The sequence below is a fragment of the Lactuca virosa genome, chromosome 5 (genome assembly GCF_052849685.1).
Source record: "Lactuca virosa cultivar CGN04683 chromosome 5, Lactuca_virosa_CGN04683_v6, whole genome shotgun sequence".
NCBI lineage: Eukaryota > Viridiplantae > Streptophyta > Magnoliopsida > Asterales > Asteraceae > Lactuca > Lactuca virosa.
Genome location: NC_136430.1, coordinates 7223390 through 7249681, shown reverse-complemented (window position 1 = coordinate 7249681; position 26292 = coordinate 7223390). Strand labels below are relative to the sequence as shown.

The window sequence follows — 26292 nt, the reverse complement described above, 5'->3', positions numbered from 1 at the left end:
ACTTTGAGACCTGACTGTGTTCACGACGTGAACATAGAAATTCACGCCGTGAACATAGAAATTCACGACGTGAACTCAATGAACGACACGTTTCGAGCCTAGAAGATACACGACAAGCCTAGGAGGTGACCAGGATCAAACTTACGACGTGAATATACCTGGTTCACGACGTGAAAGTCGAATTTTCAGCCTATAAATAGCAAGTTCGACTTCAGCCATTCTTACACCAAATCTTCTTACCTTTCTCTCGTTTGCTGAAGCCGTTCCGCGTCCCGAGCCCGACGATCACGAACCGCTGACCGTTTTTAGTTGGATTCTAACAACTCACGCTAAGGTGAGTGCATATTATTTTCATCTTACACATAGATATGAAGTATTTTATATAAAATTACGTGCTATGTGTGCATATTATCTGAATACTTGTTGTCTATGCTGGATGATCGATTTTATATACGTTTTAAATGATTTAAATTGTATATGTATTTTGTATCTACAAATATGTTGGGGTAAAACATGGGTAGATAAAATAGTTGTTGTGTGATGAAAGATGAGTTGGAAGGTGAGATGAAAGGTGATATAGATCATGAGATGAGGGTGAGAGGTGAGAAGTGAGAAAAGCCTTTACCCAAACGTTGGCCCCGTCATCTAGCAGAGTATGGATGACAACCATGGACTATTCTAGACGGTCTGTGGAACACTAGCAGGCTCGCAACCTGTAGGTGTTGTGAACGACGTGTTCACCCGGTGTACTCTAAAAATCCATTGACATGTATTTCGGGTGGATTGCCAAAAATAATACTGTTGATAAATGAGCTATGGACTTAGCACCCATTGTATAAACCCTGACAGCTATGGACTTAGTGTCTGTTGTATAAACCTTGGCGACGATGTGACTTCGTGCCTATTAGATAAACCCTGTCAGCTATGGACTTAGCGCATGTTGTATAAACCTTGGCGACGATGTGACTTCGTGCCTATTAGATAAACCTTGGCGATGATGTGACTTCGTGCCTATTCCTTAGGATGAATCCTTAGCAATGAGTGATAGATAATTCTTAGGGTAAATCCTTAAGAGATAAAGAAGATAATGGGGATGGGTAATTGGGTTGATTGTTTGATGTTTAAACATAATAATTATATTATTGTGGGTTGAAAACCCTATGTACTCACCAGGTTTCCCAACCTGACCCACTCAAGCTTATTTGTATCACAGGTGTCGATATGAAGCTACTTTACACTGAGAGATTAAATGAGATGTAGATCACTAGTGTAAATAAATGTAAGGTCTGTTTATGCTTATGTTTCAGTGTTGACGATGACATCCCAAAGTTTTAATATGAATAAAATACATTTCTTCGGAAATGCTTTGATAATATATTTATCATGTTTTTCTGGAAACAAATTCCGCAACATTTTTATAAAAAGAGGTACTCTGATTTTTAAAGCATAAACAAAACCGGTCTTTTCTGGACGTGAAAATGGGGATGTCACAAGAACTAGGGAGATAAAGAGAGACATAGGTGAGAGATGAAGAGACACAAATCCGATGAAGAAAGAAACCCTCAGATCCACACCTCTGTTGTTTTAGTCATTTAAGATGCATCAGAAAAAAATACTCGTGTTTTAGTCATTTCAGATCCACATCCGGCGAAGAAAAAAAATACTCGTCAGCAGCAGCGACACAACCACCACCACCGGAAGTCGTCGTCGGAGAAGAAGAAGTGAAACACAAAGACATAGACGAACTAGGGTTTGCAAACCGTAAACCACCTCAGACATATGAGAGAGAGAGACTGAGAACACTGCTAGGGTTTGCTATGACATGCGTCAATGCTATGGTTCCTATAAGAGGCGGCTCTGATGGTAGGTTTTTAACACCAATGAAGGGCTCCGACGATGGGTTTTCAGCACCAACAAAGAGGCTCCGATGAGTGCGAATGTAACATCCCGACTCCCAGGTATTTCTTTATTATTTATTTTATTTATTATTTTGGGGTTTCAAGAGTGACTCGACGAGTTGTGAGTCTAACTCGTCGAGTAGAGTCCAAGTTGGTCGTGGGGGTTTAATGATCCACTCGACGAGTCAGAGAGCTGACTCGCCGAGTAGGCGCTGTGGGATGAAACCCTAAATCCCCGGGTTTGGGCCTATTTAAGATAACTTATGTTCTCATTTGCGCCTCACCAGTTGCCCAACATCCCTCTGTGAAACCCTAAATGAGTGTAGTGAGCTAAGAGGGTCTCAAAGCTAATCTTGAGGAATTTTAGTGCATCTTTTAAGGAGAGGAGGAGGTTGTCCAGCAAGGAACAAGGAGGAACTGTAGGATCCAGGGCCAATTCGTCCAAAGCTTCAAGTGGAAGGTAAAAAGCATGCACCTTTCTCATTTAATTGATTAGATCTCATGGATATGGAAGATTAGGGTTTCTACCACCTTTTAATTGGGACTTCGATCATATTGAACTATCATGAGGTTTAGACCTCAGATCTGGACCTTGTGAGGTCCCTAAAGTCCAAAGGTCCCAACTTTATTCATCCATATGAAGATTATTGTGCTTAACCCTTTGTGAGAATATGTATTGGCATTTTGGAGCAAAAGTACCATGCATGAACGTAGAGATCGAAGCTTTACGTGACAATCGAGTCTTGGGCTGCTAGATCTAGTGTTTGAAGTGATAAATCTGCTTTAAAACGTTTGAATGAGAAATCAGATTAAAGGGACTCGCCGAGTCTATGAACTGACTCGACGAGTCGGTTAGGGTTTGTCCCGATGAGCTTGATCATGCGAAAACTCACCGAGTTGGAAGTCAACTCGACAAGCTGAGCTGGACTTTCATGAGACTTATGAGGAAAACAGGTGGACTCGACGAGTCACATAGATGTACTCGGCGATTCGGGTCAAACATGGACTGTTTACTCGGATGTTGACTTCTGTTAACTTTAGGGTTTTGGTCAAGACAGGGTTAAAGAGAGCCATGGAGGGGTAAAACGGTCTTTTACCTATTTCAAGAGTTTGAGAGAAAAAGAACAACCTTGATTTAATTAGGGTTGTGAACAGAGTATTAATTAGAAATAACTATCCTATGTGTTAGGCGGAGGTTAGTTCGAGATTCGCGTACGAGGTTACTACTTACTTGTTTACGAGGTGAGTCTTCTCACTATACTTACCCTGAGTGGTATCTTTGTGTGACCGAGGTGCCTTATGTGCTTACTTATGTATTATGATATCCTGCATTATGTCTTTGTGATTTATGCTGAGTATTATTATTATGAGCTTATTGAGTTGTGGGACCGGAGGGTCTCCACTGAGACACATTGACCGGAGGGTCATATTGAGCTAGCCTCGAGTGGCTAATGTGATGTGTGTGGTATTTTGGGGGACTCACTAAGCTTCGTGCTTACCGTGTTATGTGTTATGTGTTTCAGGTACTTCTCAGGATCACGGGAAGGCGCCGGCTTGATTGTACACACACCCGAGTCGGAGATATGTTTTTGGAGGATTCTGGATTTGTGTTATAAACAATTTTTTAGACATGTTTTTGATAACTTGATGTTTGTGGAATTTTGTGATTTTGAAATGAGATAATTGGGTTTTTAAATGAAAAATATTGTTTGAAAATTTACGGTGTTACAGCGAAGATCCCGCTCAGACGAGTACGAAGAGGCGGCGTTTTAGCAAATAAAACTGGAGACCGACGACCTTCATGGTTTCATCATGGGGAGAAGGAGGCGTTTCGACGAGAAATGTGGCGTTCCGACAAACAGATCTAGAGACCGACAAGAGTTTCTTACTCCTTCCCCTAACTCCCTTTTTCTCTCCATCTCTCTATCTTCATCAGGTCCGACTAGATCTGAAAATCGAGCCACCAAAACTCCGATGACCAGAACTCAACTTTGAGAAGGAGAGATATGGAGGCGACAAGCTAAAGTGGAGATTGTGGCCGGTGGTGGTGGTGGTGATGTTTACCGGAGGCAATAAAGATGAAGAATGAGGAAAAAGAGTAGCAGCCAAAAGAGAAAGGGGGTGATAACATGTTTTTCTTCTTCTTCTTCTTTTAATTTTAAATCAGAAATAAAAAAAAGTAAAAAAATAGAAAATGAATTTAATAAGGAGCAAATATGTCACTTTAAAAACTAACATTTGACAAAATATTATCTCCTTAGCACCTCACTCTATAGTGATATTACTTTGCTTTACTACATGCATCTTAACTTTTAAAGGACATACACATATTTTTCTCTCTTACTTCTTTTCGACTCACTCTAATAAAAACCGTGAAACCACCACCGTCTCACATTCATCTCTATCCACCTTTCTCTTTTGTCAACTCTTCCATCCTCCGCCTTCTGTTACGAAAAAGGCAAAGGAAAAAGGAAGAGAATAACAAAAAGGAGAGTAGGAGGAAGAGATAGGTTTTACTATTCTGGGATGAAAAAGGTTTTTAAAATCTTTGTTGTTTTTAGTAAGAGATAGGTTTTGCTATAGGAGTTGGTGTTTTATTTATCACTTTGTTTGCAAGTCTCATAAGCTTCTCTAACATCTTTGTTGTTGTTCAGTAAAAGGCAAGTTTGATTGCTTTATTTCTTCTATATACAACTGTTTTGATATGGCCGATGTATAAGATTTTAATGAATCTTTGGGAAGTTTTACGATATGTTGTGGATATAAAGTAAATGTATTGTGACGAGTTTGTTTTATTTAATGGTGCGTGACACTTAATTAAGGTAACAATATGTTATATTTGGAGAAAGTTTTAATGATAATTACGTACAAAAAGTTTACAATACATTTTAGATGTAAAGTAAATGTATTGTGATGAGTTTGTTTTCATTAATGATTTGCTTCACAGTTTCACTTAATAAATTGTAACAATGTGTTGTCATATATTGGTAATAGTGTATTGTATTAAAACAAATAAAATATGAATATCTAAAAAATTTCCGTACAAAGATGAAAAACAGTTTAATGTATGCGAGAGTAAAGACCCGTTTGATAGAATCTGTCCGGGAAAGTGCTGACTGGGAAAGTGCTGTATGGGAAAGTTTTCTGACTGGGAAAGAAACCATGTTATTTGATTGTACATCTGATTGACTGTGCTGAATGATGAAAAATAACAATATTATCATGCTGTTCTATATTGTGATGGATGAAGTTGCTGAATAATTATAAAAACATACAAATTGTCATACAAAATCAAAATTACACAATAATCATTTAAAATCCAAATAAAATGTCGATTAAGTTGTTTTTAGTTTTTTTTCAAGTTAATGTTACGTTGTTATTCTTTCTAGCAATTTTAATTTTTTATAACTCAACATGTGATTCTTGACTCGGTTTATGTTCGATAGTGGTGGGATGGATGAATTTTTTCAAAATATATTAGGATGATGGTAGTGTTGTGCAAAAAAAAACAGAGCTAATCCAATAAAAATGAATTAAAAAAATTAACTAAAAGAAATTAATAATCCAATAAAGTAATATTTATTAATATATAAATATTATATATTTATAAATAATATTTTTTAATATATAATAATCCAATAAAAAAAGTAATCCATTAAAAAGAAATAAAAAAAGAATTATTTAAAAGAAGTTAATAATCCAATAAAATAATATTAATTAATACATAAATATAATATATTAAAAATAATATTTATTAATATATAATAATTCAATAAAAAAGAAATTAAAAAAATATTTAAAATAAATTAATAATGCAAGAATGAAAGATGCATAGTTCGGGACACAATTGTCTTTCCAGCCTATTCAACCAGAAAGATATGGTTTTGGAGCTTTCTGGGAAAGACATATCTTACCGGGAAAGACCTATTTTTTTGTGCATATCAAACAGTCTTTCCGGTTCATTCAGCCAGAAAGATCTGTTTGGACCTGAAAAGATGTCTATCAAACGGGACCTAAGACATGTTACGTTTGTCTTTTTCTAAATCATTTTACCTTATGTTGTTAAATTGTGGACGAATTGTATTATTTTTCAAAAATTTAAAATATATTTAGCTTTGACTGATAACTATAGTCTATTATTTAAAAAAAATAGTTATTGTAACTATAATTTGTAAATTAATGTTAACTTTTAACATCATGTAGCATTTAACAAAACGCTACAAGCTACCTGTTATAGGGTGTGTTTGGCAAAAGTAGTTGTTAGCTGGAAGCTGGTAGTGGGTAGCTGGTAGCGTATAGAAGTAGCTGGTAGCGGGAAGCTGTAGGTTTTATTTGTTATATGAGTGTTTGGCAAAAATAGATGGTAGCTTTTGAAATATATAAAATTACATAAAAGGACAATTGATTAAAAATAAATAAACATATAAATATATTTTTAAGGGTAATTATGGAAATTGATTTCAAAAGCTCAGTAGCGTTTTGTTAAACGCTACATGAAGTAGCTTTTAGATTTTGAGCGTTTTGTTTAAACTAAAAGCTAAACGTTTATACTGCCAAACAAAGTTTTTTGTTTAAACTAAAACGTTTTGTCAAAAGCTAAAAGCTAGAAACTCTCAAACGCTTCTAAAAGTTCCGTGCCAAACACGCTCATAATCTACCCAGGGGTTTTGACAAACACGCACCCATCCATTATCTATGTGCTTCTTCTGAAACACGGAAGTCACCTCTCTTTCATGAACACGCCAAACTCCACTGTCACCACCACATCTCTGGTAAGGATCCCCTCCATGAACTCGCTGCATCTTCTTCATTTCTCTCCTCTTTTCTTCTCCTCCGCCATCATTAGATAACCAGAGCACCACCGCCCAATCGTTACCCTCTAGAACCATGACCTAGCCTCACCTCACCAACTTGCACTTTTGGATTTGATTTTTTCGGTTGTTAGTACCTTTTCTGATGTTTTGTCTTCTGTTTTTTTCGATTGTTTGCGAGTTCTGTTTGTTGATTTTAAGGCTAACCCAACATTAATTGTTTTTAGTTTGTTTCTTTCGTCTCTCATGAACAGATCGGGAAAAAACCCACTATATAGACAGTCAATAACAACTCACAGACCTTCACCCACTCTCGTCTTTCTATTGCACGGTTAGGAGCCAAAGAGGTCTTCCATTTACTGCTAGCCCAGGTAAACCAAATCTGTCAAACCCTAGCCAAAGTAAGGCAAATATCGATTTGTTCATCATTTTTGTTTAACAAAACTTTGAGTTGTTTTGGTTGATAATTTACTTTCCATACTTAGAAGATGATGCAGATATGGAGTTCATGTTCATCTCAAATCCATGAAGTTCATAGTTCAAAAAGTTAAAATCTATGAAAAAGAAAGAATATTGGAGTCCATCTCATATTTAAAGAATAGAAAATATGGCTTTTGTTCCTTCTATCTGTTGTTTGGTTTTGATACATTTATTTTTGTTGCTCCTTAGTTTTTGTAACAAATTTGTGTCTATTTTTTCTGATAAACATGTGTGTACATATAAAATGAGTAGTTGTTTTTGTAAGCTTAATGGTTTCTCTCACCTATTTATCTCCATGTTTCATAATTGTGAGGAAAACAAAGATACACAAGAGGCATTAGGGTTGATTGTATAGATGATTTACATTTAGGTTATTGTTGTTACTTAAATAATCACACATCATTTTGAGTATTTAAATAGAATTGGTATTTTTTGTAGGGTTAAAATATGCATTTATGTAAAGACAGTTTACATTCTTCCCGATTTACATAGCAAAGAGGCTTTTTATACGAAATATGCAATGACCTTTCACTTAGGACCAAAAGATGCAATATTTTACCGATAACATGTTTAAGCAGTTGCAACATCGTTGTATAATAAACATCGGTTGCATAAACTGATAAAAAAGTAAAATAAAAAAAAGGTTGCACTTATTAATAGTTATTTTTACAGCCAGGGGCATATGAATTTTCTGGTACAAAAGATAAGCATGATCTAACAGCTCAACGGTAACTATTATTTTTGCATCAGTTATATTACTGCACACACATACATAGACAAACATGTTAATATTTGTTTTTACATCCTATCTGAGATGACTGGCATTTTTGGGTATTTCAAATTGAAATCTCAGGTCAATGTTCTTGAAAAATATGAAAATCAAGTGGCTAATTCTCATCTTTAATCAATCTTTAACACGCGAAAGATGGATGTTGTGTGTAGTTTCGTCAATGAAAGTCTTCTTCTTGGTCAACTCCATGGAAATCGATTCACAATCACACCAAGGTTGGATCATTACTGCAGATATTTAATTTATTTTTTCATTTGGGCATATAATTCACCAATGATAAGGGTGAGGAGAGTATTTTCGTCTTTTGCATTGTCGAGAAGTGTTTGCAAATTTTGAGGATACTCATACTATAAAGGCAAGCATCAGATGTCATAGGAAAACATGGATTTATTAACTACTTTGGTATGGATGTAGTTCTCCAAATACGTCACACATATTACTCTATTGTATATATTTGAAAAAAGAAATGATTAATTAGTATATGGATTTTTAAAATAAAAATAAAAATTGGCAGTGGTTGTGTAAGGAGGATGCAAAAATATTATAAAGAAAATGCCATTGTAAGTTGCACACCTTTCTATATATATATATATATATATATATATATATATATATATATATATATATTAAATATTTTTTGTTAATCAGTTTGAGTGTTTGAAGAATTGTCCAGGGGAACAACTAATCATTACAGACCAATGAATGTATGGTGTGATAATGAGGTCACCACTCATATCCAGTATTTCTCATTTCATTAGAGAACCAAGCACATTGAAAAAAGTTAAAAGATAGAATGATTACAACTTCCAATGTCAAGTAGCTGATGTGTTAACATTTTTAACAAGAGGGGAATGACAAATAAATATTAGAATGTATATATATCACCTTAGACTCAGTTTTCCATTCACCCATGGGCCGTAGGATTTGTGTAGAGTAGGGCTAACCTCTATAGATTGTTGTATCTCTTGTATTGTAAAACAGACATCTATAACATTTGGGTTCAATCTTTTTATCATGTAATGTTACAATAGATTATAAATGGTGAACCGTTGTCTGTAGGATTTATTTTTTAATTTAGATCTCGCTTGTTGAGATAAATATAACCTGATGTTACGGGATGCGGAGAAAATCCAGAGTAATCCCTCTCTACCTTTGCTATGCATAAATCAGTAATGTATTTCAACAAACTCTCTTTCTGAGCAAAAGGTTGAGCTGCAACATCCTCCAATGGCATCCACTGCAGAAAAAGTGTTACCAGTTAAATAGAAACAGTGTTTTCAGTGCATATGATAGAATTAAAAGAGTTAAATTAACAAAACCTTGGCTGCCTCGATTTCTACTTCTTGAATCTGGATGTCAAAAGATAGTGGCCGCATCATGCACACAAAGAATAAATCCGATTTCTCAAAGAATGACTTGTGCCATTGCCTGGATAGATAATTATTAAAAGATACCCAATTCTAATTCTAATTCTAATTCTTTCCACATTTTAAGCATCAGTAATAATTTATTCAGGAGACACATGGCTAACCTGAATGCTAGTACTTCAACAAACTCTGTATCTATCTGAAACATGTTACATTTATCAGGACTGGCTGAAAGGCTGAAACTTGGAATATCATATAATTAAACTCAACTAACTTACTCCAGTCTCTTCTTTGACTTCTCTAATCACCCCTGTACAGATATCTTCACCCTGCACAATGGAATGGAATGGAAGGGACTCTGTTATTTTTTAGTTTTTTACCTTTTACTGGAGAAAGCTTTCTTGGCAAAATAATCTAAAAAATATTACTATTATATACCACGTCAACAATTCCAGTTGGGACCTTCCAGATACCCTTTCCCCGTAATGGCCCATTCTTCTCTTGGACAACAAGCATCTGTTGTAAATCAACAAACAAAATAATAATAAATAATAATAATAATAATATATAATATAGCCCAAAATGATGAGTAGCTACCTCTCGTTTGTGATTCAAGACAACAGCACCAACACCTACTCTATGAGAAGCATTTGCAGGGATAGTGCTTGTTGTTTCAGGAATCCACTTAACAAGCATCACGTAATCAGATTCAGCATGGTGATAACAAAAACCCTCCTGCCAGTGCCCACACAATTTTCAATTTTTCATGTTACCATTCAAATCATAATCCAATTTATACTAACTACTATTACTATAAGTTATAACAAAACCTACCTTCACTGCAGGTTCCACAAGATTAACAAGAAGGATTGGTATTTTAATCCAAACACCCTTCTTTCCCTGTCAAAACCTTCCCATAATCATTACAATACACAAACACAAATACAAACACAACTCAATAATATGTTATATGTTATGTCGTACAATACAAGTTAATTTCATGTATCATATATAAAAAGAAATAAAGTAATGATTTGTGCAGACTTGTATTTCAGCATCAGAATAGAACCTGCATTGTCCACTCTGACAATGAAGTTTTAAGCAGTGTGAGAAAGACATCAGAGTCCATATGCTCCTCAAGCTCTACCACTACACCTCCATGGTCATCATTTTTTGCATGAAGTAGTTGGACATTTTCAACTGTCACTTGCTCCATCAAACCACAGTTGATGTAAAACTGCTTGTATAATCTAAGAATCAATAAACAACAGGTTAATCATACAATTCGCTAAGTCACAGGATACAAAGATAAATAACCCAAAGGGGGATCCTGATTTGAATCACAAACAACTAATGACTCTGGTATTTAACATGCTCCTTTTCTACTTAAACTGGGAGAAATACAAGATCATCCGAGTTTGTGTTGTCACCACTGGCAGTTTAAATTATACTAAAATGACCCAAACGAAATTTATAAATATACAAGTTCAAACTTATCACTCTCCTCCTCCATATACAGAGCTAAAAATGACATATACCAAGACTAGTAATTGTTCAAATGATTAGCCATGTAATTAAATTGATAAGCATGGAAAACTACAAATCGATCATTCATTTTTGTTTTGGGGATATCCCCTTAGCTCCGTCACTGCTCTTGTCATGTTTATTAAACCTTCAATAACTTCCTTCATCTTGACTCTAAATTTAGTCAAAACTTAAATCTCATCAACAAACCCAAACTGGTCATAAATTTAGTCGTGAAGATGAAAGATATAATACTAACAACTTCGAATCAACACCCTACGCTTTCCACCTTAACTATAAACTGCACAGTTCTAATGAGTATCAACAAAACAGCTCTATGCGATCCAAGCAAATGTCAAATTGTGCATCAAATACCAACTTATAATACTAGAGTAGAGACAATTAATGAGTACCTGTAAGACAATAAAAAACAGAAGCCTTCTGAATAACTGAATATCGATGCAAAAATGGAGGATTAGGGTTATGAGACTTCAAACTTCCACTTATCTACAGACTACAGAACAATAAGGTGCGATGGATTAATGTCATTTGTTTATGTGTTTGGTAGCCATTGACTTGTAACTACTGTGGCCGAGAACCTTACCATGCGCCTGGTCCTTTTTTTTCTTATTATTTTTAAAATGACACTTGGATAACAGCCGATCAAATATACACAAAACACAATGGATCCGTTTATACCCAACCACACCATGCGGTAGGATGATTTGGCACTGTGGGGAGGTGGGTAGCATCGATGATTTGGCACTGTGGGAAGGTGGATAGCATCACATCGACTTGTGTGATGAGTGTGTCGATTTCACCGTGAGACACAAAACCATTTGTTTTTTTAGACGATGTTTGGATAAATTGGTTTTTAGCTTATTAGTTTACTGCTTATTAACTTATTGCGGTGGGAATAAACAGTTTTTTAAAAAGTGTTTGGATTAGCTTATTGTTGTGGGAATAAACAATAATCAATAAGCATTTTTAAGTGTTTGGCAAACAAAACAACTTATATAAGTAAAATGACCAAAAAGACTTCCTCTTATATGTTAACATATTTTTCTTATTAAACAAAACGGTTTTGTTTTTTAAATAATAATAATAATTTTGTTATGCATAAGAACTAAAAAACATTTACCACATTATTTTTACACCTATTTTTAACTTGATTGGATACATCTTATTGAAATATTCAAGAAACATGAGACCATAATTTTCTTATCCATAAGAACTAAAAAAACATTTATCATGCAAAACTATATGAGACCACAAATTTCATTCCAAATCCATATTATCCATCACGCACAATTATAACCCAAATTAGTTTCATGCTACTACATTAAACCATAAAATGAAAATACCAAAGAGTTTCAAAACAAATCATACATCATTATGTGCACTAGTGTTTGACCTTGAGAAAATTTGTCCCGCAATCATATCGCGTACTGCACTCATATACATATCGTCATTTCTACATTGTCTACTTGATACTTCGTCATGTGGCTTAATAGCATCATCGAGTCCTTCATCATTGCGCGGAATATAAGATTCTTCTTGCGCTATCTGAAATGCTGCATCACCACTACCGCTCATTCTAATGTAATTGTGAATCGCCATTGAAGCTAGCACAATTTTCACTCGGGTCTCGAAGTCGAAATTTACATGCATATCTCTTAGTAACACCTATCGAGCCTTCCAGACTCCAAAAGTTCGTTCAATTACATTGCGAAGTGACGAATGATAATAGTTAAAATTTTCTTTGAAGCCTTTTGGTTCCCGTGCGGCACGAGTCTGCCCACGTCGAAAATCAGGAATATGATAACGGATGTTTGAACCTTTGTACGGAGCAAGATAACCTTTTGTATTTGGATATTCGGCGTCTACAAGGTAAAACTTACCTATATAGGTACAAATAACGCATATGATTGTTATTCATTTATACCGTTTGAAAATATAAAACTTCAATTAATAAGTAATAATACTAACCATCGACTGGAAGTGGAAACTTAACTTCACGTCTCCTTCGCGCTTCATTGAAAATTCTCGTGTCATGTGCGCTCCCCTCCCATCCAGCCCACGCAAAGGTAAAACACATGTTGAAATCACATGCTGCCATAATATTTTGAGTAACACAATTCTTTCGTCCAATGTATTTGATTTGGTCACGTTGCGGAACAGAGGCCTTCACGTGTGTTTCGTCGATAGCACCAATACAATCCTACAAATTTAAAAAATATAATAAGTTACCAATTATTTTTACAATTACACAAATTCACCAAATAACATAACTTTGCAACAAAATAAGTACCTTGAAGTATGGATAATACCGAGGGTTATTTAAAATATGTTCTGGTATAGTTTCGTTGTAGTTAGCATTTGGTTTGATGATGTCCTTACTTAGGTTAACCACAACATCCAAGACTTTATGAAAATGCCTATGGATTGTTTCCCCAAAATGGTTAAAGAACTCTTGAACTAACCGATTTCCACATCCATGCGCTAAGTACAACAAGAAAATACCAAGGGACTCTTCAATAGATACACGACGTGATTTCTTTAACCCATAATGTGCAACAAGATCCCTACATAACATGTTGAAAACCGGGACTTGTAATCTGAAAATTTCATAACATCGGCTCTCATGATCGTTAAGTATTTAATTGATAAGCATGCTTCCTGTCTGCGAAGATGAACGACGACGTGTACGTACGTATTTCGATTTTTGAGTCAATAGTAACCCTTTGACAGCAAGCCCACATAAAAGAAGTGTTTAAATCTCTTCATTTTCTGCAATTTCATCACATGATTCATCACTGTCATGTGAGGCATCACTTTCACTGTCACTGGCCATAAAGATAACCTGTTACTAAAGGAAAAGGAAACATAGGTAAGATGAAAATTTACCACATAGTAGATAAAATCATGGCAAAATCATGGAAAAGAAAACAAGAGCAAAATCATGGCGCAAGGGCAAAATTGACCACAAAACAAACATAATACAGAATTGCATTAAAACAAACACAAAACAACCATTTAAAGTCAACATAATAGATAAAAAGATAAGTCTAACACATGACAATCGTTTATGGTCAGCCTAATAGATAAAATCATGGAAAAGGAAACAAAAGCAAAATCATGGGGCAAGGGCAAAATTGACGACAAAACAAACATGAAACTAACACATGACATAAAAGTAGAGTATGTCTTCAACTACTTCTCTTTCTCCAAGATAGATTTGAGGTCTGGGTACCATCAGGTCAGGGTACGGGAGGAGGATGTGGAGAAGACCGCGTTACGGACTCCTTATGGACATTACGAGTTCGTGGTGATGCTGTTTGGGCTCACCAACGTGCCAGCTATATTTATGGACCTGATGAATCAGGTATGCAGACCGATGCTTGATCTCTCAATCATTGTGTTTATAAATGATATCTTGGTGTATTCCAATACTGGAGAGCAACACGAGGAGCATCTTCAGGAGCTATTGGGAGTCTTGAGGCGAGAACGACTTTATGCCAAGTTCTCGAAGTGCGAGTTTTGGTTACGAGAGGTTCAGTTCCTTGGACATCTCGTTAACCAGGAGGGGATTTTGGTCGACCCGGCCAAGATCGAGGCTGTTATGCAGTGGGAGGTTTCGAAATCTCCCTCGGATATTAGGAGCTTCTTGGGATTGGCAGGGTACTACCGGAGATTCATACTGGATTTCTCCAATATTACGGTACCTCTCACTCGTCTGACGAGAAAGAGGGTGGTTTCCGGTGGGGGCCTGAGCAACAGACTGCATTCGAGACGCTGAGACAACGACTTTGCGAGGCGCCAATGTTAACACTCCCTGAGGGAGTTGAGAATTTTGTAGTATTTTGTGATGCATCGATCACCGGGTTAGGAGCAGTCCTTATGCAGGGAGGACGGGTGATAGCATATGCATCGCGGCAGCTGAAGCCGCACGAGATGAGATACCCCACTCATGACCTGGAGTTGGGAGCGGTATTATTCGCTCTCAAGATTTGGAGACATTACCTCTATGAGGTCCGTTGTACCATCTACACGGATCACAAGAGTCTGAGGTACATCATGGATCAGCCGAACCTGAACATGAGGCAACACAGGTGGCTTGACGTAGTCAAGGATTATGACTGCGAGATCCTTTACCATCCTGGTAAAGCGAATGTGGTTGCGGACGCCCTGAGCCGCAAGTCAGCTGGATCTTCTGCTCCAACTGCATGTTGTAACACTCATAAAAATCATGCCAAATTTAAACCTTTAAAAACGTTTCAAACCATTAAAAATCATTACAACTTTGTTTTCAAAATGTATAATATCAGAGTTTCCCAGAAACATAAACAAATCATGAGGAGCTGTACGATCATGCCTTCGCCTTGCCGCGATCCCCTGATGTACCTGAAACAATAAACTGAAACTGTAAGCCCGGAAGCTTAGCGAGTTCCCCCAAAATACCCATACCCACAATAATACACATATATTCGTAAACAACATACTATGGGTCCAGTCAACCATCGGGTTGGAATACCCCAGGCCCTCAACCATCCGGTTGGAATGCCAACATACTATGAGTCCAATCATCCGCAGGATGAAATACCCCAGGCCCACAACCAACAGGTTGGAATGCCCACATACTATGAGTCCAGTCATCCTTCGGGATGGAATACTCACGGCCCACAACCCACAGGTTGGAATGCCCATGCCTATTGGCTTTCGCACAAAGCAGATAAGCCTCAACCGCCACACAAACATGTGCACATATAACAGATAATCACATAACAGTTTGTAGACACAACTGATCTAACAGATCATATCACATAATATTATCCTACCCTCTAGGATACCAAACTAACAGGTCATACCACATATCACATATTATCATCCTACCCTCTAGGATACCGATCTAACAGATCATACTAGCATAACATAACCAATAACAATTCAAAGGGCCGACCTTGGTGCCTTAGACCCTTGAGTATAGTGAGGATAACTCACCTCGCAGCTGCCGACTGGAAATAGAAAGCTCAACTCCCAGATCACCGCCACCAACTCCACCACCTATATCCAACACATCCCAAAGTTCATAAATTCCCGAGATACCCCCAGAAGTCAACTGGTCAACCCTTGGTCAAAGTCAAAGTCAAGTGGCAAGGTCAACAGTCCATGTTAACCTCAACTCGTCGAGCACCCTCGAATACTAGCCGAGTTCTTGCCTAATTTTACAAACTCTCCGAGTCACTCACCGACTCGCCGAGTCCAGGGCAATCTTCAACGGACCCGCAGAGTCACTCTACTGACTCGCCGAGTCTACGAAAATCTTCATCTGACTCGCCGAGTCGTTCATACGACTCGCCGAGTCCCTTCAGTCCTTCATCCATACAGATGCTTTTTAAGGCATACAAAGGCTCCAGATTGCAGATCCAACCTTCCAAGTCCTGCTTATCACGTAAAGTTGCAAAATTTACGTGCATGCAAAGCTTTAAGGCCCTAAAATGACAAAACTAAGCTTGAAATGAAGTCCAACACTTGAGGGAAGGCTCATGCTTGCCAAAGCTTCTACCTTTATGGATCTAGAGACCAAAGGGAGTCCAGATCTGAAGTTGCAACTTCAGATATTGGCTCAAACACAAAAGATTTTCCTAAAACCCACCCAAAAAGAGGTTAAAGATGAGATGAGCCAAAGAGACAGCTTAATACCTTCCAGAGAGTGTCAACTGATGTATATCTTTGCTTCCCACAAGCTCCTAACTTGATTTTACTTGTTTCCCCTAAGGGTTCCTCACCAAGCTCTCTCTTCCAAGCTCTATCACACCAAAGAAAAACACACACACGATTTAGGGTTTAAGGGTGCCAAGGAACTGTAAAGAGGAGGCTGGGGAAGGCCAATGATCCTTTAAATAGGGTGCAATACCCCGGGATTTAGGGTTTCATCTGCCAGCTCCTACTCGTCGAGTCCCTTCTTGGAATCGACGAGTAGGTCACTAAAACACACGGACCAACCCGCTGCTACTCGATGAGTGGGGCAGCCAACTCGTCGAGTAGACCTTGAAACCAAGAAGATTCTTACAGGAACCAATACCTGAAAATCGGGGCGTTACACATGTATGAGGATATATGTGGATTATCCACTCGCGAGCTTGATTAGGGAAGCTCAGGCTGAGGGTATGCGACCGGAGAACTGGAACCTTGAGAGGTTCGGGGGCGAGAACACCCGATTTGTGCAGGATAGTCGGGGATTATTGACCTGTTGCGGTCGGGTCTGGGTTCCGATGTCTGGTGGGGTCAGACAGATTGTTCTGGAGGAGGCTCATAAGTCTCGCTTCTCTATTCACCTAGGGGCCACCAAGATGTACCGAGATCTGCGACTGAGATACTGGTGGCCATGCATGAAGAGGGAGATCGCATGGTACATTGAGAGGTGCTTGACCTGCAGGATGGTCAAGGTCGAGCATCAGAGGCCGCATGGTCAGCTGCAGCCCCTGGAGATTCCCATATAGAAATGGGAGCATATCACGATGGATTTCATCACCAAGCTACCGAGGACGGCTATGGGCTTCGACTCTATTTGGGTCATCGTGGATCGATTAACCAAGAGCGCCCATTTTCAGGTATTTCTGAATCCTCTCTTTTATTATTATTATGTCATTTGTAGTCCCTGGGGTTGGAAGAGTCGAGCCATGAGAAGCCTAAGGGCTAAAGTTGCAACTTTGAGAACAATACGAGTACACTAAACGTACATAAGGTACGTTAAGCGTACTAGGCGCGCCCTAGTACGTTGGGCGTACACTTATGTACGCTAGGCGTACTCACGATAGATGGAAACCCTAATATTTAGGGTTTGGGTGCTATATAAATGTCATTATGAGCTCAAAACCCTTCATCATCTCAGCCTCCATAGTTTTGAGCCGTTTTACCCAAACCCTAACCCCTTTCTTGAGTGTGTGAGCTAAAAGTATGTGTTTTGAGTAGTTGGAAAAGAAGGCGTTGCATCAAGAAGTTGGAGAAGGAAGACAAGCTTGTAGATCTGAGGTTTCTTTGTGCTCTAGAAGCTCCAGGAGGTAAAAGCTCCAACCTTTATGCTTGTATGATGTAGATCTTGCCATGCTAGCTTTATGAAACCACTTCTTGTCCCAAAAGTCCCAAGTTGGTGCATGTTATGTTTTGAACGAAATAAGTTGTCATTTCATACCCAATAAAGGGTCCTAAGTGATAAAAAATATGTCCCAATGACTGAAAGTGTCCCATGCATGTAGTAGAAAGGTCTTAATGGGTTAATACCATGTATTAAGAACTTTCTGGACGTCCAAAGTCTTAAATTTCACGACTTTATGGTTCTAAGGCACATTTGGTCAATGGATCTGGAGTTTGAGCTTAAGTGTTAAGTCATTAGGCACTTATCAGGGTTTTGGTGAAACTTTGTGTATGCCCCGCGTAATTTCTGTACGCCCAACGTACTGAGTTAACCACCCCGATGGTGGTCAACGTAAAACGGAGTACGCCCCGCGTACCCCCTTCTGTTGGACTTTTGACGATTTGGGCTTCGGGTTTGGGCTCCTTTTTGGGCCAGTTTGACATGGGCCTTGCTAGGCTTTCTAAATAAATGTGTATTGGGCCAGTAGTAGGCTTGCACAAAAAAACCGGTTCAAGATCCGAACCGGTAAACCGGTTCACTACGAACCGATCCACTATGAACCGAACCGATTCAAGAACCGAACCGCCGGTTCGCACCTGTTCGAGATTTTAGATATTGAAACCGGTTTAGAACCGGTTTAATAACCGTGAACCGGTAGTCAAACCGATCGAACCGGTTTAGAACCGATTGAACTGGTTTAGAACCGGTGTAACCGGTTTAGACATGTTCGAGATTTTCTATGACGGAACCGGTTTGAACCGAACCGGTTTATGGTTGAACCGGTTTTACTATTCACGAATCTGAACCGAACCGGTTTACTGAACCGGTTCGGTTTGAAAAAAAACCGGTTTGTTCACCCCTAGCCAGTAGTGGTAATAGATCTTAAAATGAGGCCCGATTTGGGAGTTGGGGCCCAATTGGGAAAATTGGGCCAATAATGGGACTTATATATATGGACTTTTGGATAGTGGGTTTGATAATGGGCCTTGGCCCAAATTAGAGAAAAGGCAAAATGGACTATGTGGACCCTTAGTCAAGATCGATATCCCATGTGTTGACTTAGTATTCATTATTTTGGATAATTTAGGATTTTCGGTGAGACAGCGGTCGGAGACTTTCAGTCCAGTTCAACACTACTTGTGAGGCGAGTGGTCCTCACTATACTAACAGGGTCGAAGGCACCAATTCCGTCCCTTTTCAGATTTGTATCCGAGTTTATTGTATGTTGATATGCTTAGTGACCTGTTAGGTCGGTATCCTGGTATATAGGATGATGTTATGTTAGTGACCTGTTAGGTCGGTATCCTGGTATATAGGATGATGCTATGATTAGTGATCTGTTAGATCGGTCTGACTGTTTGAATATGCTAGCATTGTTATCTATGTGTTGATTGTGTTGGGGGTAGGTTGAGGCGGACTTGCTTTGTGCTGTAGGCCAACATACTCAGGGCGGTCCTGATAGACTGCAGGCCCGATAGGGCATATCAGTCAGGCCGAAGGCCCGGAGAACGATCTAGACAGGCTGAAGGCCCAAGTGGGCGGACCAGACATATTGAAGCTTCTGAGAGTGGGCCAGATAGACTGCAGGCCCGATGAGGCCAATCCAGTCATTTTGTAAACTCTATATGAATGATGTTTATTTGTATGATATGGTTATGTTTGTATGAGTTGGTATTTTGGGGGAACTCACTAAGCTTCGGGCTTACAATTTTGGATTTTGTTTCAGGTACTTCAGATGATCGGGGGAAGGCGAAGGCGTGATCGTGCACATCCTCACATTTTATGATTTTGATTTCTGGGATACTCTGATATGAAACTATTTTGAAAACGTTTTGTAATAAATAATGGTTTTTGAATGTTTGAAAAAGTTTTAAATTGGCTTGAATTTTATGGATGTTACAACTAGATTGCCTTAATGAGTTAAAAGACTAGGGTTTTTGGATTTAAGGTCTTAATAGACATGCTAAACCGTAAAGTTGGAAACTTTATGGTTAAGAACATCTTTTGTTGCCTAGATCTAAAATTTGGATGTAAGTGCTTAAGGGATTAAGCACTTAATAAGAGGGGTGGTGAGCAGCCGCGTATGCTGGGCATATCGAGGGTACGCTGCTCGTACGAGGTCAACTCCCTCGATCCTCGGTCAACTGCGAAGTACGCCCCACGTACACTAGGAGTACGACCCGTGTACTGGCTTAGTCAACCCGGCTGAATCGATTGAATTTGACCTGGATTTTGACTAGGGTTTGACCTAGGGGTATTTTAGGTATTTGAATGATAGTCTGAGTTTTGGTTACTATTATTCGTAAAGGTGACCAGTAGCGCAGGTTTCAGAGCAGCGTGTCATTTCAATTTTACGACTATTTGTGAGGTGAGTCTTCTTACCACATTAAGTGGGCCGAAGGCACCAAGGCCGACCCGCTGTATTGTATGAGTAAAATTATATGTTGTCGTATGATTTTGTATGATGTGATTGTATGATTTATATTTTGAGCTAGTCTGGGCTCGGAGTCATTATGGACTCGGGGTTGATACGGACTCGGGGGTTGATTCGGACCCGACACAACTACTTGCTGTTATTTTGGGTTGATACGAACTTGACACAGCCACGTACTGTTATATTATATGTATGTTGTATGTGGTATTTTGAGAAACTTACTAAGTTTTATGTTTACAATTTATGTTTATGGTTTCCGGTACTTCTAGTTTAAAAGGGAAGAGCCCAACGTGATAACACATCATCCTCCCCACATGATTTCTACACTTGATATATTTGTACTATGATGTTTTGGAATACCGTAACGATTGATGGTTTTTGGTACAATCAATGAATGAAATTAATAGTTTTTAAATGAAAAATTTTAGAAATTATTTTGGTTCGTTACAACACAAAAAAATAAATAAAAAATTTCAATCATTAAATATAAACAAAATTAAAAATTACTTATACTTTCAAGTCAACTTTTTAAGCTATGTAAAACGGAAGCATACAGAAAACTATACGTTCCGTGCGTTACCATTGGGGTTCTCCTGTATTGTTGTATAGAGCCCATTACAAAGTGAAGTACAGGGAGCAGCTGCCTGCTCGTCTTCCTTTTTACTCCATTGATCCGCCCCTTTTGAAGTTCGATCTAACTCAGAGCAAAAAGACGCCATGTCTCTGGGCTATGCAGAGAAGCTTTCTTACATAGAGGATGTTGGCAATGTCGGAATGACCGAAATTTTTGATCCACCTCGCATCCTACAGGAGAAGGTTTGATCATTTTCCCTTAGTTATGGCCTACTGGGTATACACATACATCCTTTATAACGTATTCATGTTGTTGCTTAATGCTTATTTTAGTTGCTAGTCTGATGATCTTAATTGATTGATGTGCTCAAGAGAGTTGCTTACGTGTCGTGCTTGAACTTCTGTGTGATGTTAATAGTTGAAGAAGATGAAAAAAAATCGGTGTGCACTGAAGTTCGAATTCAAATTGACTGTTTGTAGAGATCTGGCTTAGGGTTACTAAAATTTATCTCTAACGAGTTATGCATTGATGTTCCCATGATCTAGTTTCATCGGAACGGAATAGTTTAGGGATCATAGTTGTTTATGCTTCCTATACGTTTAATCATTTCATATAACAATTTCGAAAATTAGGACCCTAAAAAGCTATTTTGTTAGGGCTTACCAAATCACATTGACATTCACATCTGTGGTTTATTGTATTGGCAGATTGAGCGGCTTACCATGATGATTCGTAAGGTTTGGTCTCATGATATATGCCTCATTCATGGTGTATAAGCTTCCTTTCAGTCTCTCTGAACTAAAGTTTTTACTCCATCTTCATCTTCTTTTTCAGAGTAAGCATTTAGTTGTGTTTACTGGAGCTGGGATATCAACTTCTTGTGGTATACCTGATTTTCGGGGCCCCACAGGGATTTGGACACTTCAGGTATACATTGTCAAACATTCTCCCTTAATGTAATGTTATACTTTGCATAACTGGATTCATAATTTTGAAATGCAGAGGGGAGGCAATGCATTACCAGAAGCATCACTCCCATTTCATCGTGCAATGCCAAGCATGACTCATATGGCTTTGGTTGAATTGGAGAGAGCTGGAATCCTTAAATTTGTCATTAGTCAAGTATATGCTTCTTCTAATTTGATTTGATGAACAAAGAAAGTGTGTTATCAAGCAAACTATTCCTACTGTTGTTTAATCACAGAACATTGATGGGCTCCATCTTCGATCTGGAATACCAAGGGAAAAGCTGTCAGAATTGCATGGGAACTCTTTCATGGAAAGATGCAGTTGCTGTGGTATGGAGTACTTTCGAGACTTTGAGGTTGAATCTGTGGGACTCAAGGAGACATCAAGAAGGTGCTCCAATGCAGATTGTGATGTTAAACTTAAGGACACAGTTCTTGATTGGGAGGTGGTGTTATTATTATTATTTTATTGGTGATTTGGTGTTTTTGAAGTGACATAAAGTCATACCTCATCCTATGAATGCTGTGTGTGTTCTTGCAGGACGCGTTGCCCTTTGAAGAGATGAATCCAGCAGAGGCACACTGTGAAAAGGCTGATGTTGTATTATGTTTGGGAACAAGGTAATCAATCATAGAGTGTTGTTTCCTGCTTTTTGTTGTTGGAGCATGGGTATATTGGTAATTCCTCCTCCTACTCTATGCAGTTTACAGATCACTCCTGCGTGCAATTTGCCTCTCAAGTGTCTCCGTGGTGGCGGAAAGGTTGTTATAGTCAATCTCCAGGTATTCCTTCATCCCATTTTCATGTTCCTTATTTTCATTTTCTTTTCTCATTTTCCATCATTCCTTTATTTTCTCAAACTGTACAACAGAAAACTCCAAAAGACAAGAAAGCAAGTCTGGTCATCCATGGATTTGTAGACAAGGTTCTTATATAATAAATCACAGAAGCTTCATTTCTATACATTTGTGACACATTTTTTACTTGCTTCCTTTTACTCATCAGTCATGAATATGAATCCACACAGGTGATTGGTGGAATCATGGAGCTTCTCAATTTACGGATTCGCCCTTTTGTCAGAATAGATCTTCTCCAGACCATTTTTACTCAGGCATTGAGTTCAGGTTATTTCCACATATGTATATATTTTCATGAAAAGAGTTGTATTATTTATGTGTAAAATTCATGATTACTTTGCTCTACAGATGAGCGATATGTAAATTGGACACTGCGCCTAGCAAGTGTACATGATAAGAGGGCTGTGCTCCCATTCATCAAGTCTGTGGAGGTGAGTCAGTTTTAGAAATGATATTCACAGGTTTCAATTTTATTAATAATGTACATGGAATTGGAATTGCATTTTAGGTCTCGTTTTTAGGCAACCATACCATGAAAGAGGCTGTTCTAGATAAGCACCCTTTTAATTTAAAAAGGTAAAAGAAGTTTGAAATTTTTTTGTGTATTGCAACATACTATAATAATAATAATACCAATTAACATATTCATTCATGTTTACATTTTGTAATTCAGGAGAACCGTTCTGACAGCGGAACCATTTGATGTTCTTTTGAAAGTTAACTTGAGCGAGGGCTGTGGATGCGCGTACACCCGAATAAAAATCCCTATTGATTTTCACGTATGTTATCTTGAAGTTTCTTCATTTCTTTTCAACTTTGTATGAAATGACTAAAATACCCTTCTGTTCTGTGTGTTGATGCTGCAGGCATCAGCGGATAATATGAAGCGGGATCAAGATCATGTGTTCCGGAAGCTAAAAAGTAAAGCTGTAAAAGGTTCGTATTGTGGGCAGAATTCGGTTATAGAGAGAAGTGTGATTATGATGGGCCCAAAGACTGAAATGACAGTTCGTGCCATTGTCACCAACATCCGGTGGTATGATGAGAAGATGGTGAAAACTGCTGGAGCTGGTTCGTTAACCACCAATGCTAATGCTTATGCTTATGCTCCCACCTTGAAAAGAAGAATACAAGGCAAGAATGAAAACGGGACAGCTCGGAAGCATCTCAAAGGGCTAATTAGGCATAAAACTGTAAAACTAGATATGGAGTAGATGCTTCTTTGTGTTCACAGTGTACAACTGTACATACTAATACTTGGGTTGGGTTTTGGTTTTTCTTAGGAGTAGAAATCTGCTAGTGTCCCATATTGGTTAGATAGACTGGGTCCTATTTGCTTCTCTCTCTCTCTCTCTCTCTCTCTCTCTCTCTCTCTCTATATATATATATATATATATATATATATATATTGAGTGAAGTCTATTTATTATCTTTCCCAAAAGAATTTCTGTCAAGTCCAATACTAAATCTCTGTATATTCCACTGCTGATTCAAGTAAGACTGAAAATACCACCCCTCATTTGGGTTAGCCCAACAAGCCTCACATTTGGAAAGTTTATGAGAAGAGGCCCAAGCCACGTGTAGAAAAATAGTGGAAATAAGTTTGTTAGAATATTCTTATTTATTGGAGTGGAGTGATAGTATAGACATGATTTTATTTTTCAACTTGGTCAGAGACATCATTGTTGGTTCTCATCTATTCTCTTTGAACTTTCATTAAGAAATTGACAATCATTCCGTTATTTTGCTCTTATTTCTCTTTGAATCTCGTATATAGTTCATTATTCATATCATTTGGTTCCATTGCCGTGCTTGCATACAATGGTGCAACCTGAACCACCTGCTTACAAGCTCTCCAGTCTCATCTTGACACCTATGATGGGAGGTTGGAACAACTAACTTCCCAGCTCCAAGAACTATGTACCGTGGTTCAATCTATGAAAGACATGGTAACCGAACTGCCCAACACCATGGAGAAGATGCTTTCTCCCAACCGAAATCCAAAGAAACATCCCCAAACTGATACCGACACCGCCTCTCTTACACCAGCTTCTAGTATTCTTCACCCCCTCATTCAGCAGTCATCCTCTGTCCTCCATCAGTTCTTCTGCACAAATCCCTCGGATCCTTCACTTTTCTCCATATTGAAGGTGAAATTACCCCTATTTAACGGTACCGACCCTATGGGTGGCTCACAAAGGCTGACCTTTACTTTCAAGTACACCTAACTCCCCCTGCATAAAAACTCAATCTGGCTTAGATGTGTATGGATGGTGTAGCCCTAAATTGGTTCACCATCTTATTAATCAAACACCCACACATCGATTGGTCACAATTTTGATCCAAATTGTTGACTAGATTTAGTGGTACTAAGTTCCATAAGCCCCATGAAGCAATCAACTTACTGTTTCATGAAGATGAAACAATCAACAAACTTGGGATGGTTGGGTTGAGACAATATGCCAACAAACCCTGGATGGCTGGGTTGAGGCAATATGCCAACAAAACATGGATGGTTGGGTTGAAAGCACGGGCCAACAAACCCTATATACATGTATTGTATTTGTTATTGTATTATTGTGTAGAGTATTTTGGGGGAACTCACTAAACTTTGGATTACAATTGTGGATTTCAATGTTTCAAGTACTTCAGATGATCGGGAGAAGGCGAATGCTTGATCGTACACATCATCCTACAAATTTTTATGATTTGAGAGATGTTTTGATACTCAGATTTGTTATGGTATTTTGGAAAACAATGGTTGATTGTTACATGGTTTTTATGATAATGACTTGGAAAATAAAAAAATTTTACTTTGGTTTTTGGGATGTTACAAGTTGGTATCAGAGCCCTGGTTTAAGAGAATTGGATGAACACTTGTGTGATTCCAGACTCAAACTAAGGATATGCAAAGATAATGGATCAGAAAAATTGGCTAGGAAAACTAATGGGGTATCACTTCACCATATTGTATAAACTGGGCAAAGATAATCGCGCCGTTGACGCCCTCTTCTGAATACACGAAGGGGCAACATTGGTACCCTGATTTCCTATCCTTAATGGTTAGATGCTAAATTACTCATAGAAGGGGTTAAGTCTGATCCACACCTGCAGAAAATCATTCAAAATTTATCCAACCTACTCTCTCATCAATGGTACTTATTGGCTAACAGTCAACTATATTATAAAAATAAAGTCGCTTTGTCGGCTTCCTCCCTTTGGATACCCAAACTTCTGGAAGAGCTTCATACAAGTCCTAGTGGAGGACACATAGGTTTCTAACGAACTTACCATCAATTGGCTGCTCATGTTTATTGGGTCGGTATAACGAAAGTTTTCCGAAAATTTGTACAGTCTTGTGACACTTGCAAACGGTATAAACACTATTCCTTTGCTCATGTAGGCCTTCTACATCCCCTTCGCATACATACAGGCATGTGGGAGGACATC

General features: G+C 38.2%; 2 protein-coding genes, 1 long non-coding RNA gene and 1 pseudogene across 7 annotated transcripts; 2 read left to right on the top strand and 2 right to left on the bottom strand.

Annotated features, from left to right (window-relative positions):
* Positions 1–6567: 6567 nt before the first annotated feature.
* On the top strand, positions 6568–8994 carry LOC145114694 (uncharacterized). Of its 3 annotated transcripts, none has more exons than XR_013711164.1 (4): positions 6568–6670; positions 6964–7080; positions 7862–7917; positions 8132–8994. It is a non-coding gene; the product is annotated as an uncharacterized LOC145114694 (long non-coding RNA). The 3 variants fall into 3 exon arrangements; XR_013711162.1 differs by having other exon boundaries at positions 8043–8994; XR_013711161.1 differs by lacking the exons at positions 7862–7917; positions 8132–8994 and adding an exon at positions 7195–7600.
* On the bottom strand, positions 8751–11669 carry LOC145114693 (nudix hydrolase 2-like). 3 transcript variants are annotated; one of them, XM_079050772.1, is made up of 9 exons: positions 11475–11669; positions 11284–11384; positions 10416–10596; positions 10181–10246; positions 9785–10081; positions 9625–9675; positions 9511–9545; positions 9299–9407; positions 8751–9216 (listed from the first exon to the last, which is right to left on the bottom strand). In XM_079050772.1, exons 3-9 carry the CDS (start codon positions 10560–10562, stop codon positions 9049–9051), a joined length of 873 nt encoding a protein of 290 aa, XP_078906898.1. In that variant the 5' UTR covers positions 10563–10596; positions 11284–11384; positions 11475–11669; the 3' UTR covers positions 8751–9048. The 3 variants fall into 3 exon arrangements, with proteins under 3 accessions (XP_078906898.1, XP_078906899.1, XP_078906897.1); XM_079050773.1 differs by having other exon boundaries at positions 9785–9862; positions 9944–10081; positions 11284–11662; XM_079050771.1 differs by having other exon boundaries at positions 11284–11669.
* Positions 11670–12253: 584 nt separating this feature from the next.
* LOC145110956 (uncharacterized) lies at positions 12254–13466 on the bottom strand (annotated as a pseudogene).
* Positions 13467–20997: 7531 nt separating this feature from the next.
* On the top strand, positions 20998–24158 carry SRT1 (sirtuin 1). The gene is made up of 13 exons (XM_079053455.1): positions 20998–21258; positions 21724–21753; positions 21851–21943; positions 22019–22138; positions 22221–22430; positions 22526–22605; positions 22689–22767; positions 22857–22910; positions 23013–23109; positions 23191–23273; positions 23351–23418; positions 23516–23621; positions 23709–24158. The coding sequence occupies exons 1-13, from the start codon at positions 21160–21162 to the stop codon at positions 24054–24056; spliced, it is 1467 nt and encodes a 488-aa protein (XP_078909581.1). The 5' UTR covers positions 20998–21159; the 3' UTR covers positions 24057–24158.
* The last annotated feature ends 2134 nt before the right edge of the window (positions 24159–26292 follow it).

Bases quoted from the DNA above. Each gene is read 5' to 3' on its own strand.
- LOC145114693 (XM_079050771.1), bottom strand. From the start codon at position 10,562: ATGGAGCAAGTGACAGTTGAAAATGTCCAACTACTTCATGCAAAAAAT. The intron at 10,082-10,180 runs GTAGGTTTTGTT...GGGCACTGGCAG, and splicing joins TTGTGGAACCTGCAGTGAAG to GAGGGTTTTTGTTATCACCA. The intron at 9,408-9,510 runs GTTAGCCATGTG...TTATCTATCCAG, and splicing joins GTTGAAGTACTAGCATTCAG to GCAATGGCACAAGTCATTCT.
- SRT1 (XM_079053455.1), top strand. From the start codon at position 21,160: ATGTCTCTGGGCTATGCAGAGAAGCTTTCTTACATAGAGGATGTTGGC. The intron at 23,110-23,190 runs GTTATTTCCACA...TTTGCTCTACAG, and splicing joins TACTCAGGCATTGAGTTCAG to ATGAGCGATATGTAAATTGG. The intron at 23,622-23,708 runs GTATGTTATCTT...TTGATGCTGCAG, and splicing joins AAATCCCTATTGATTTTCAC to GCATCAGCGGATAATATGAA.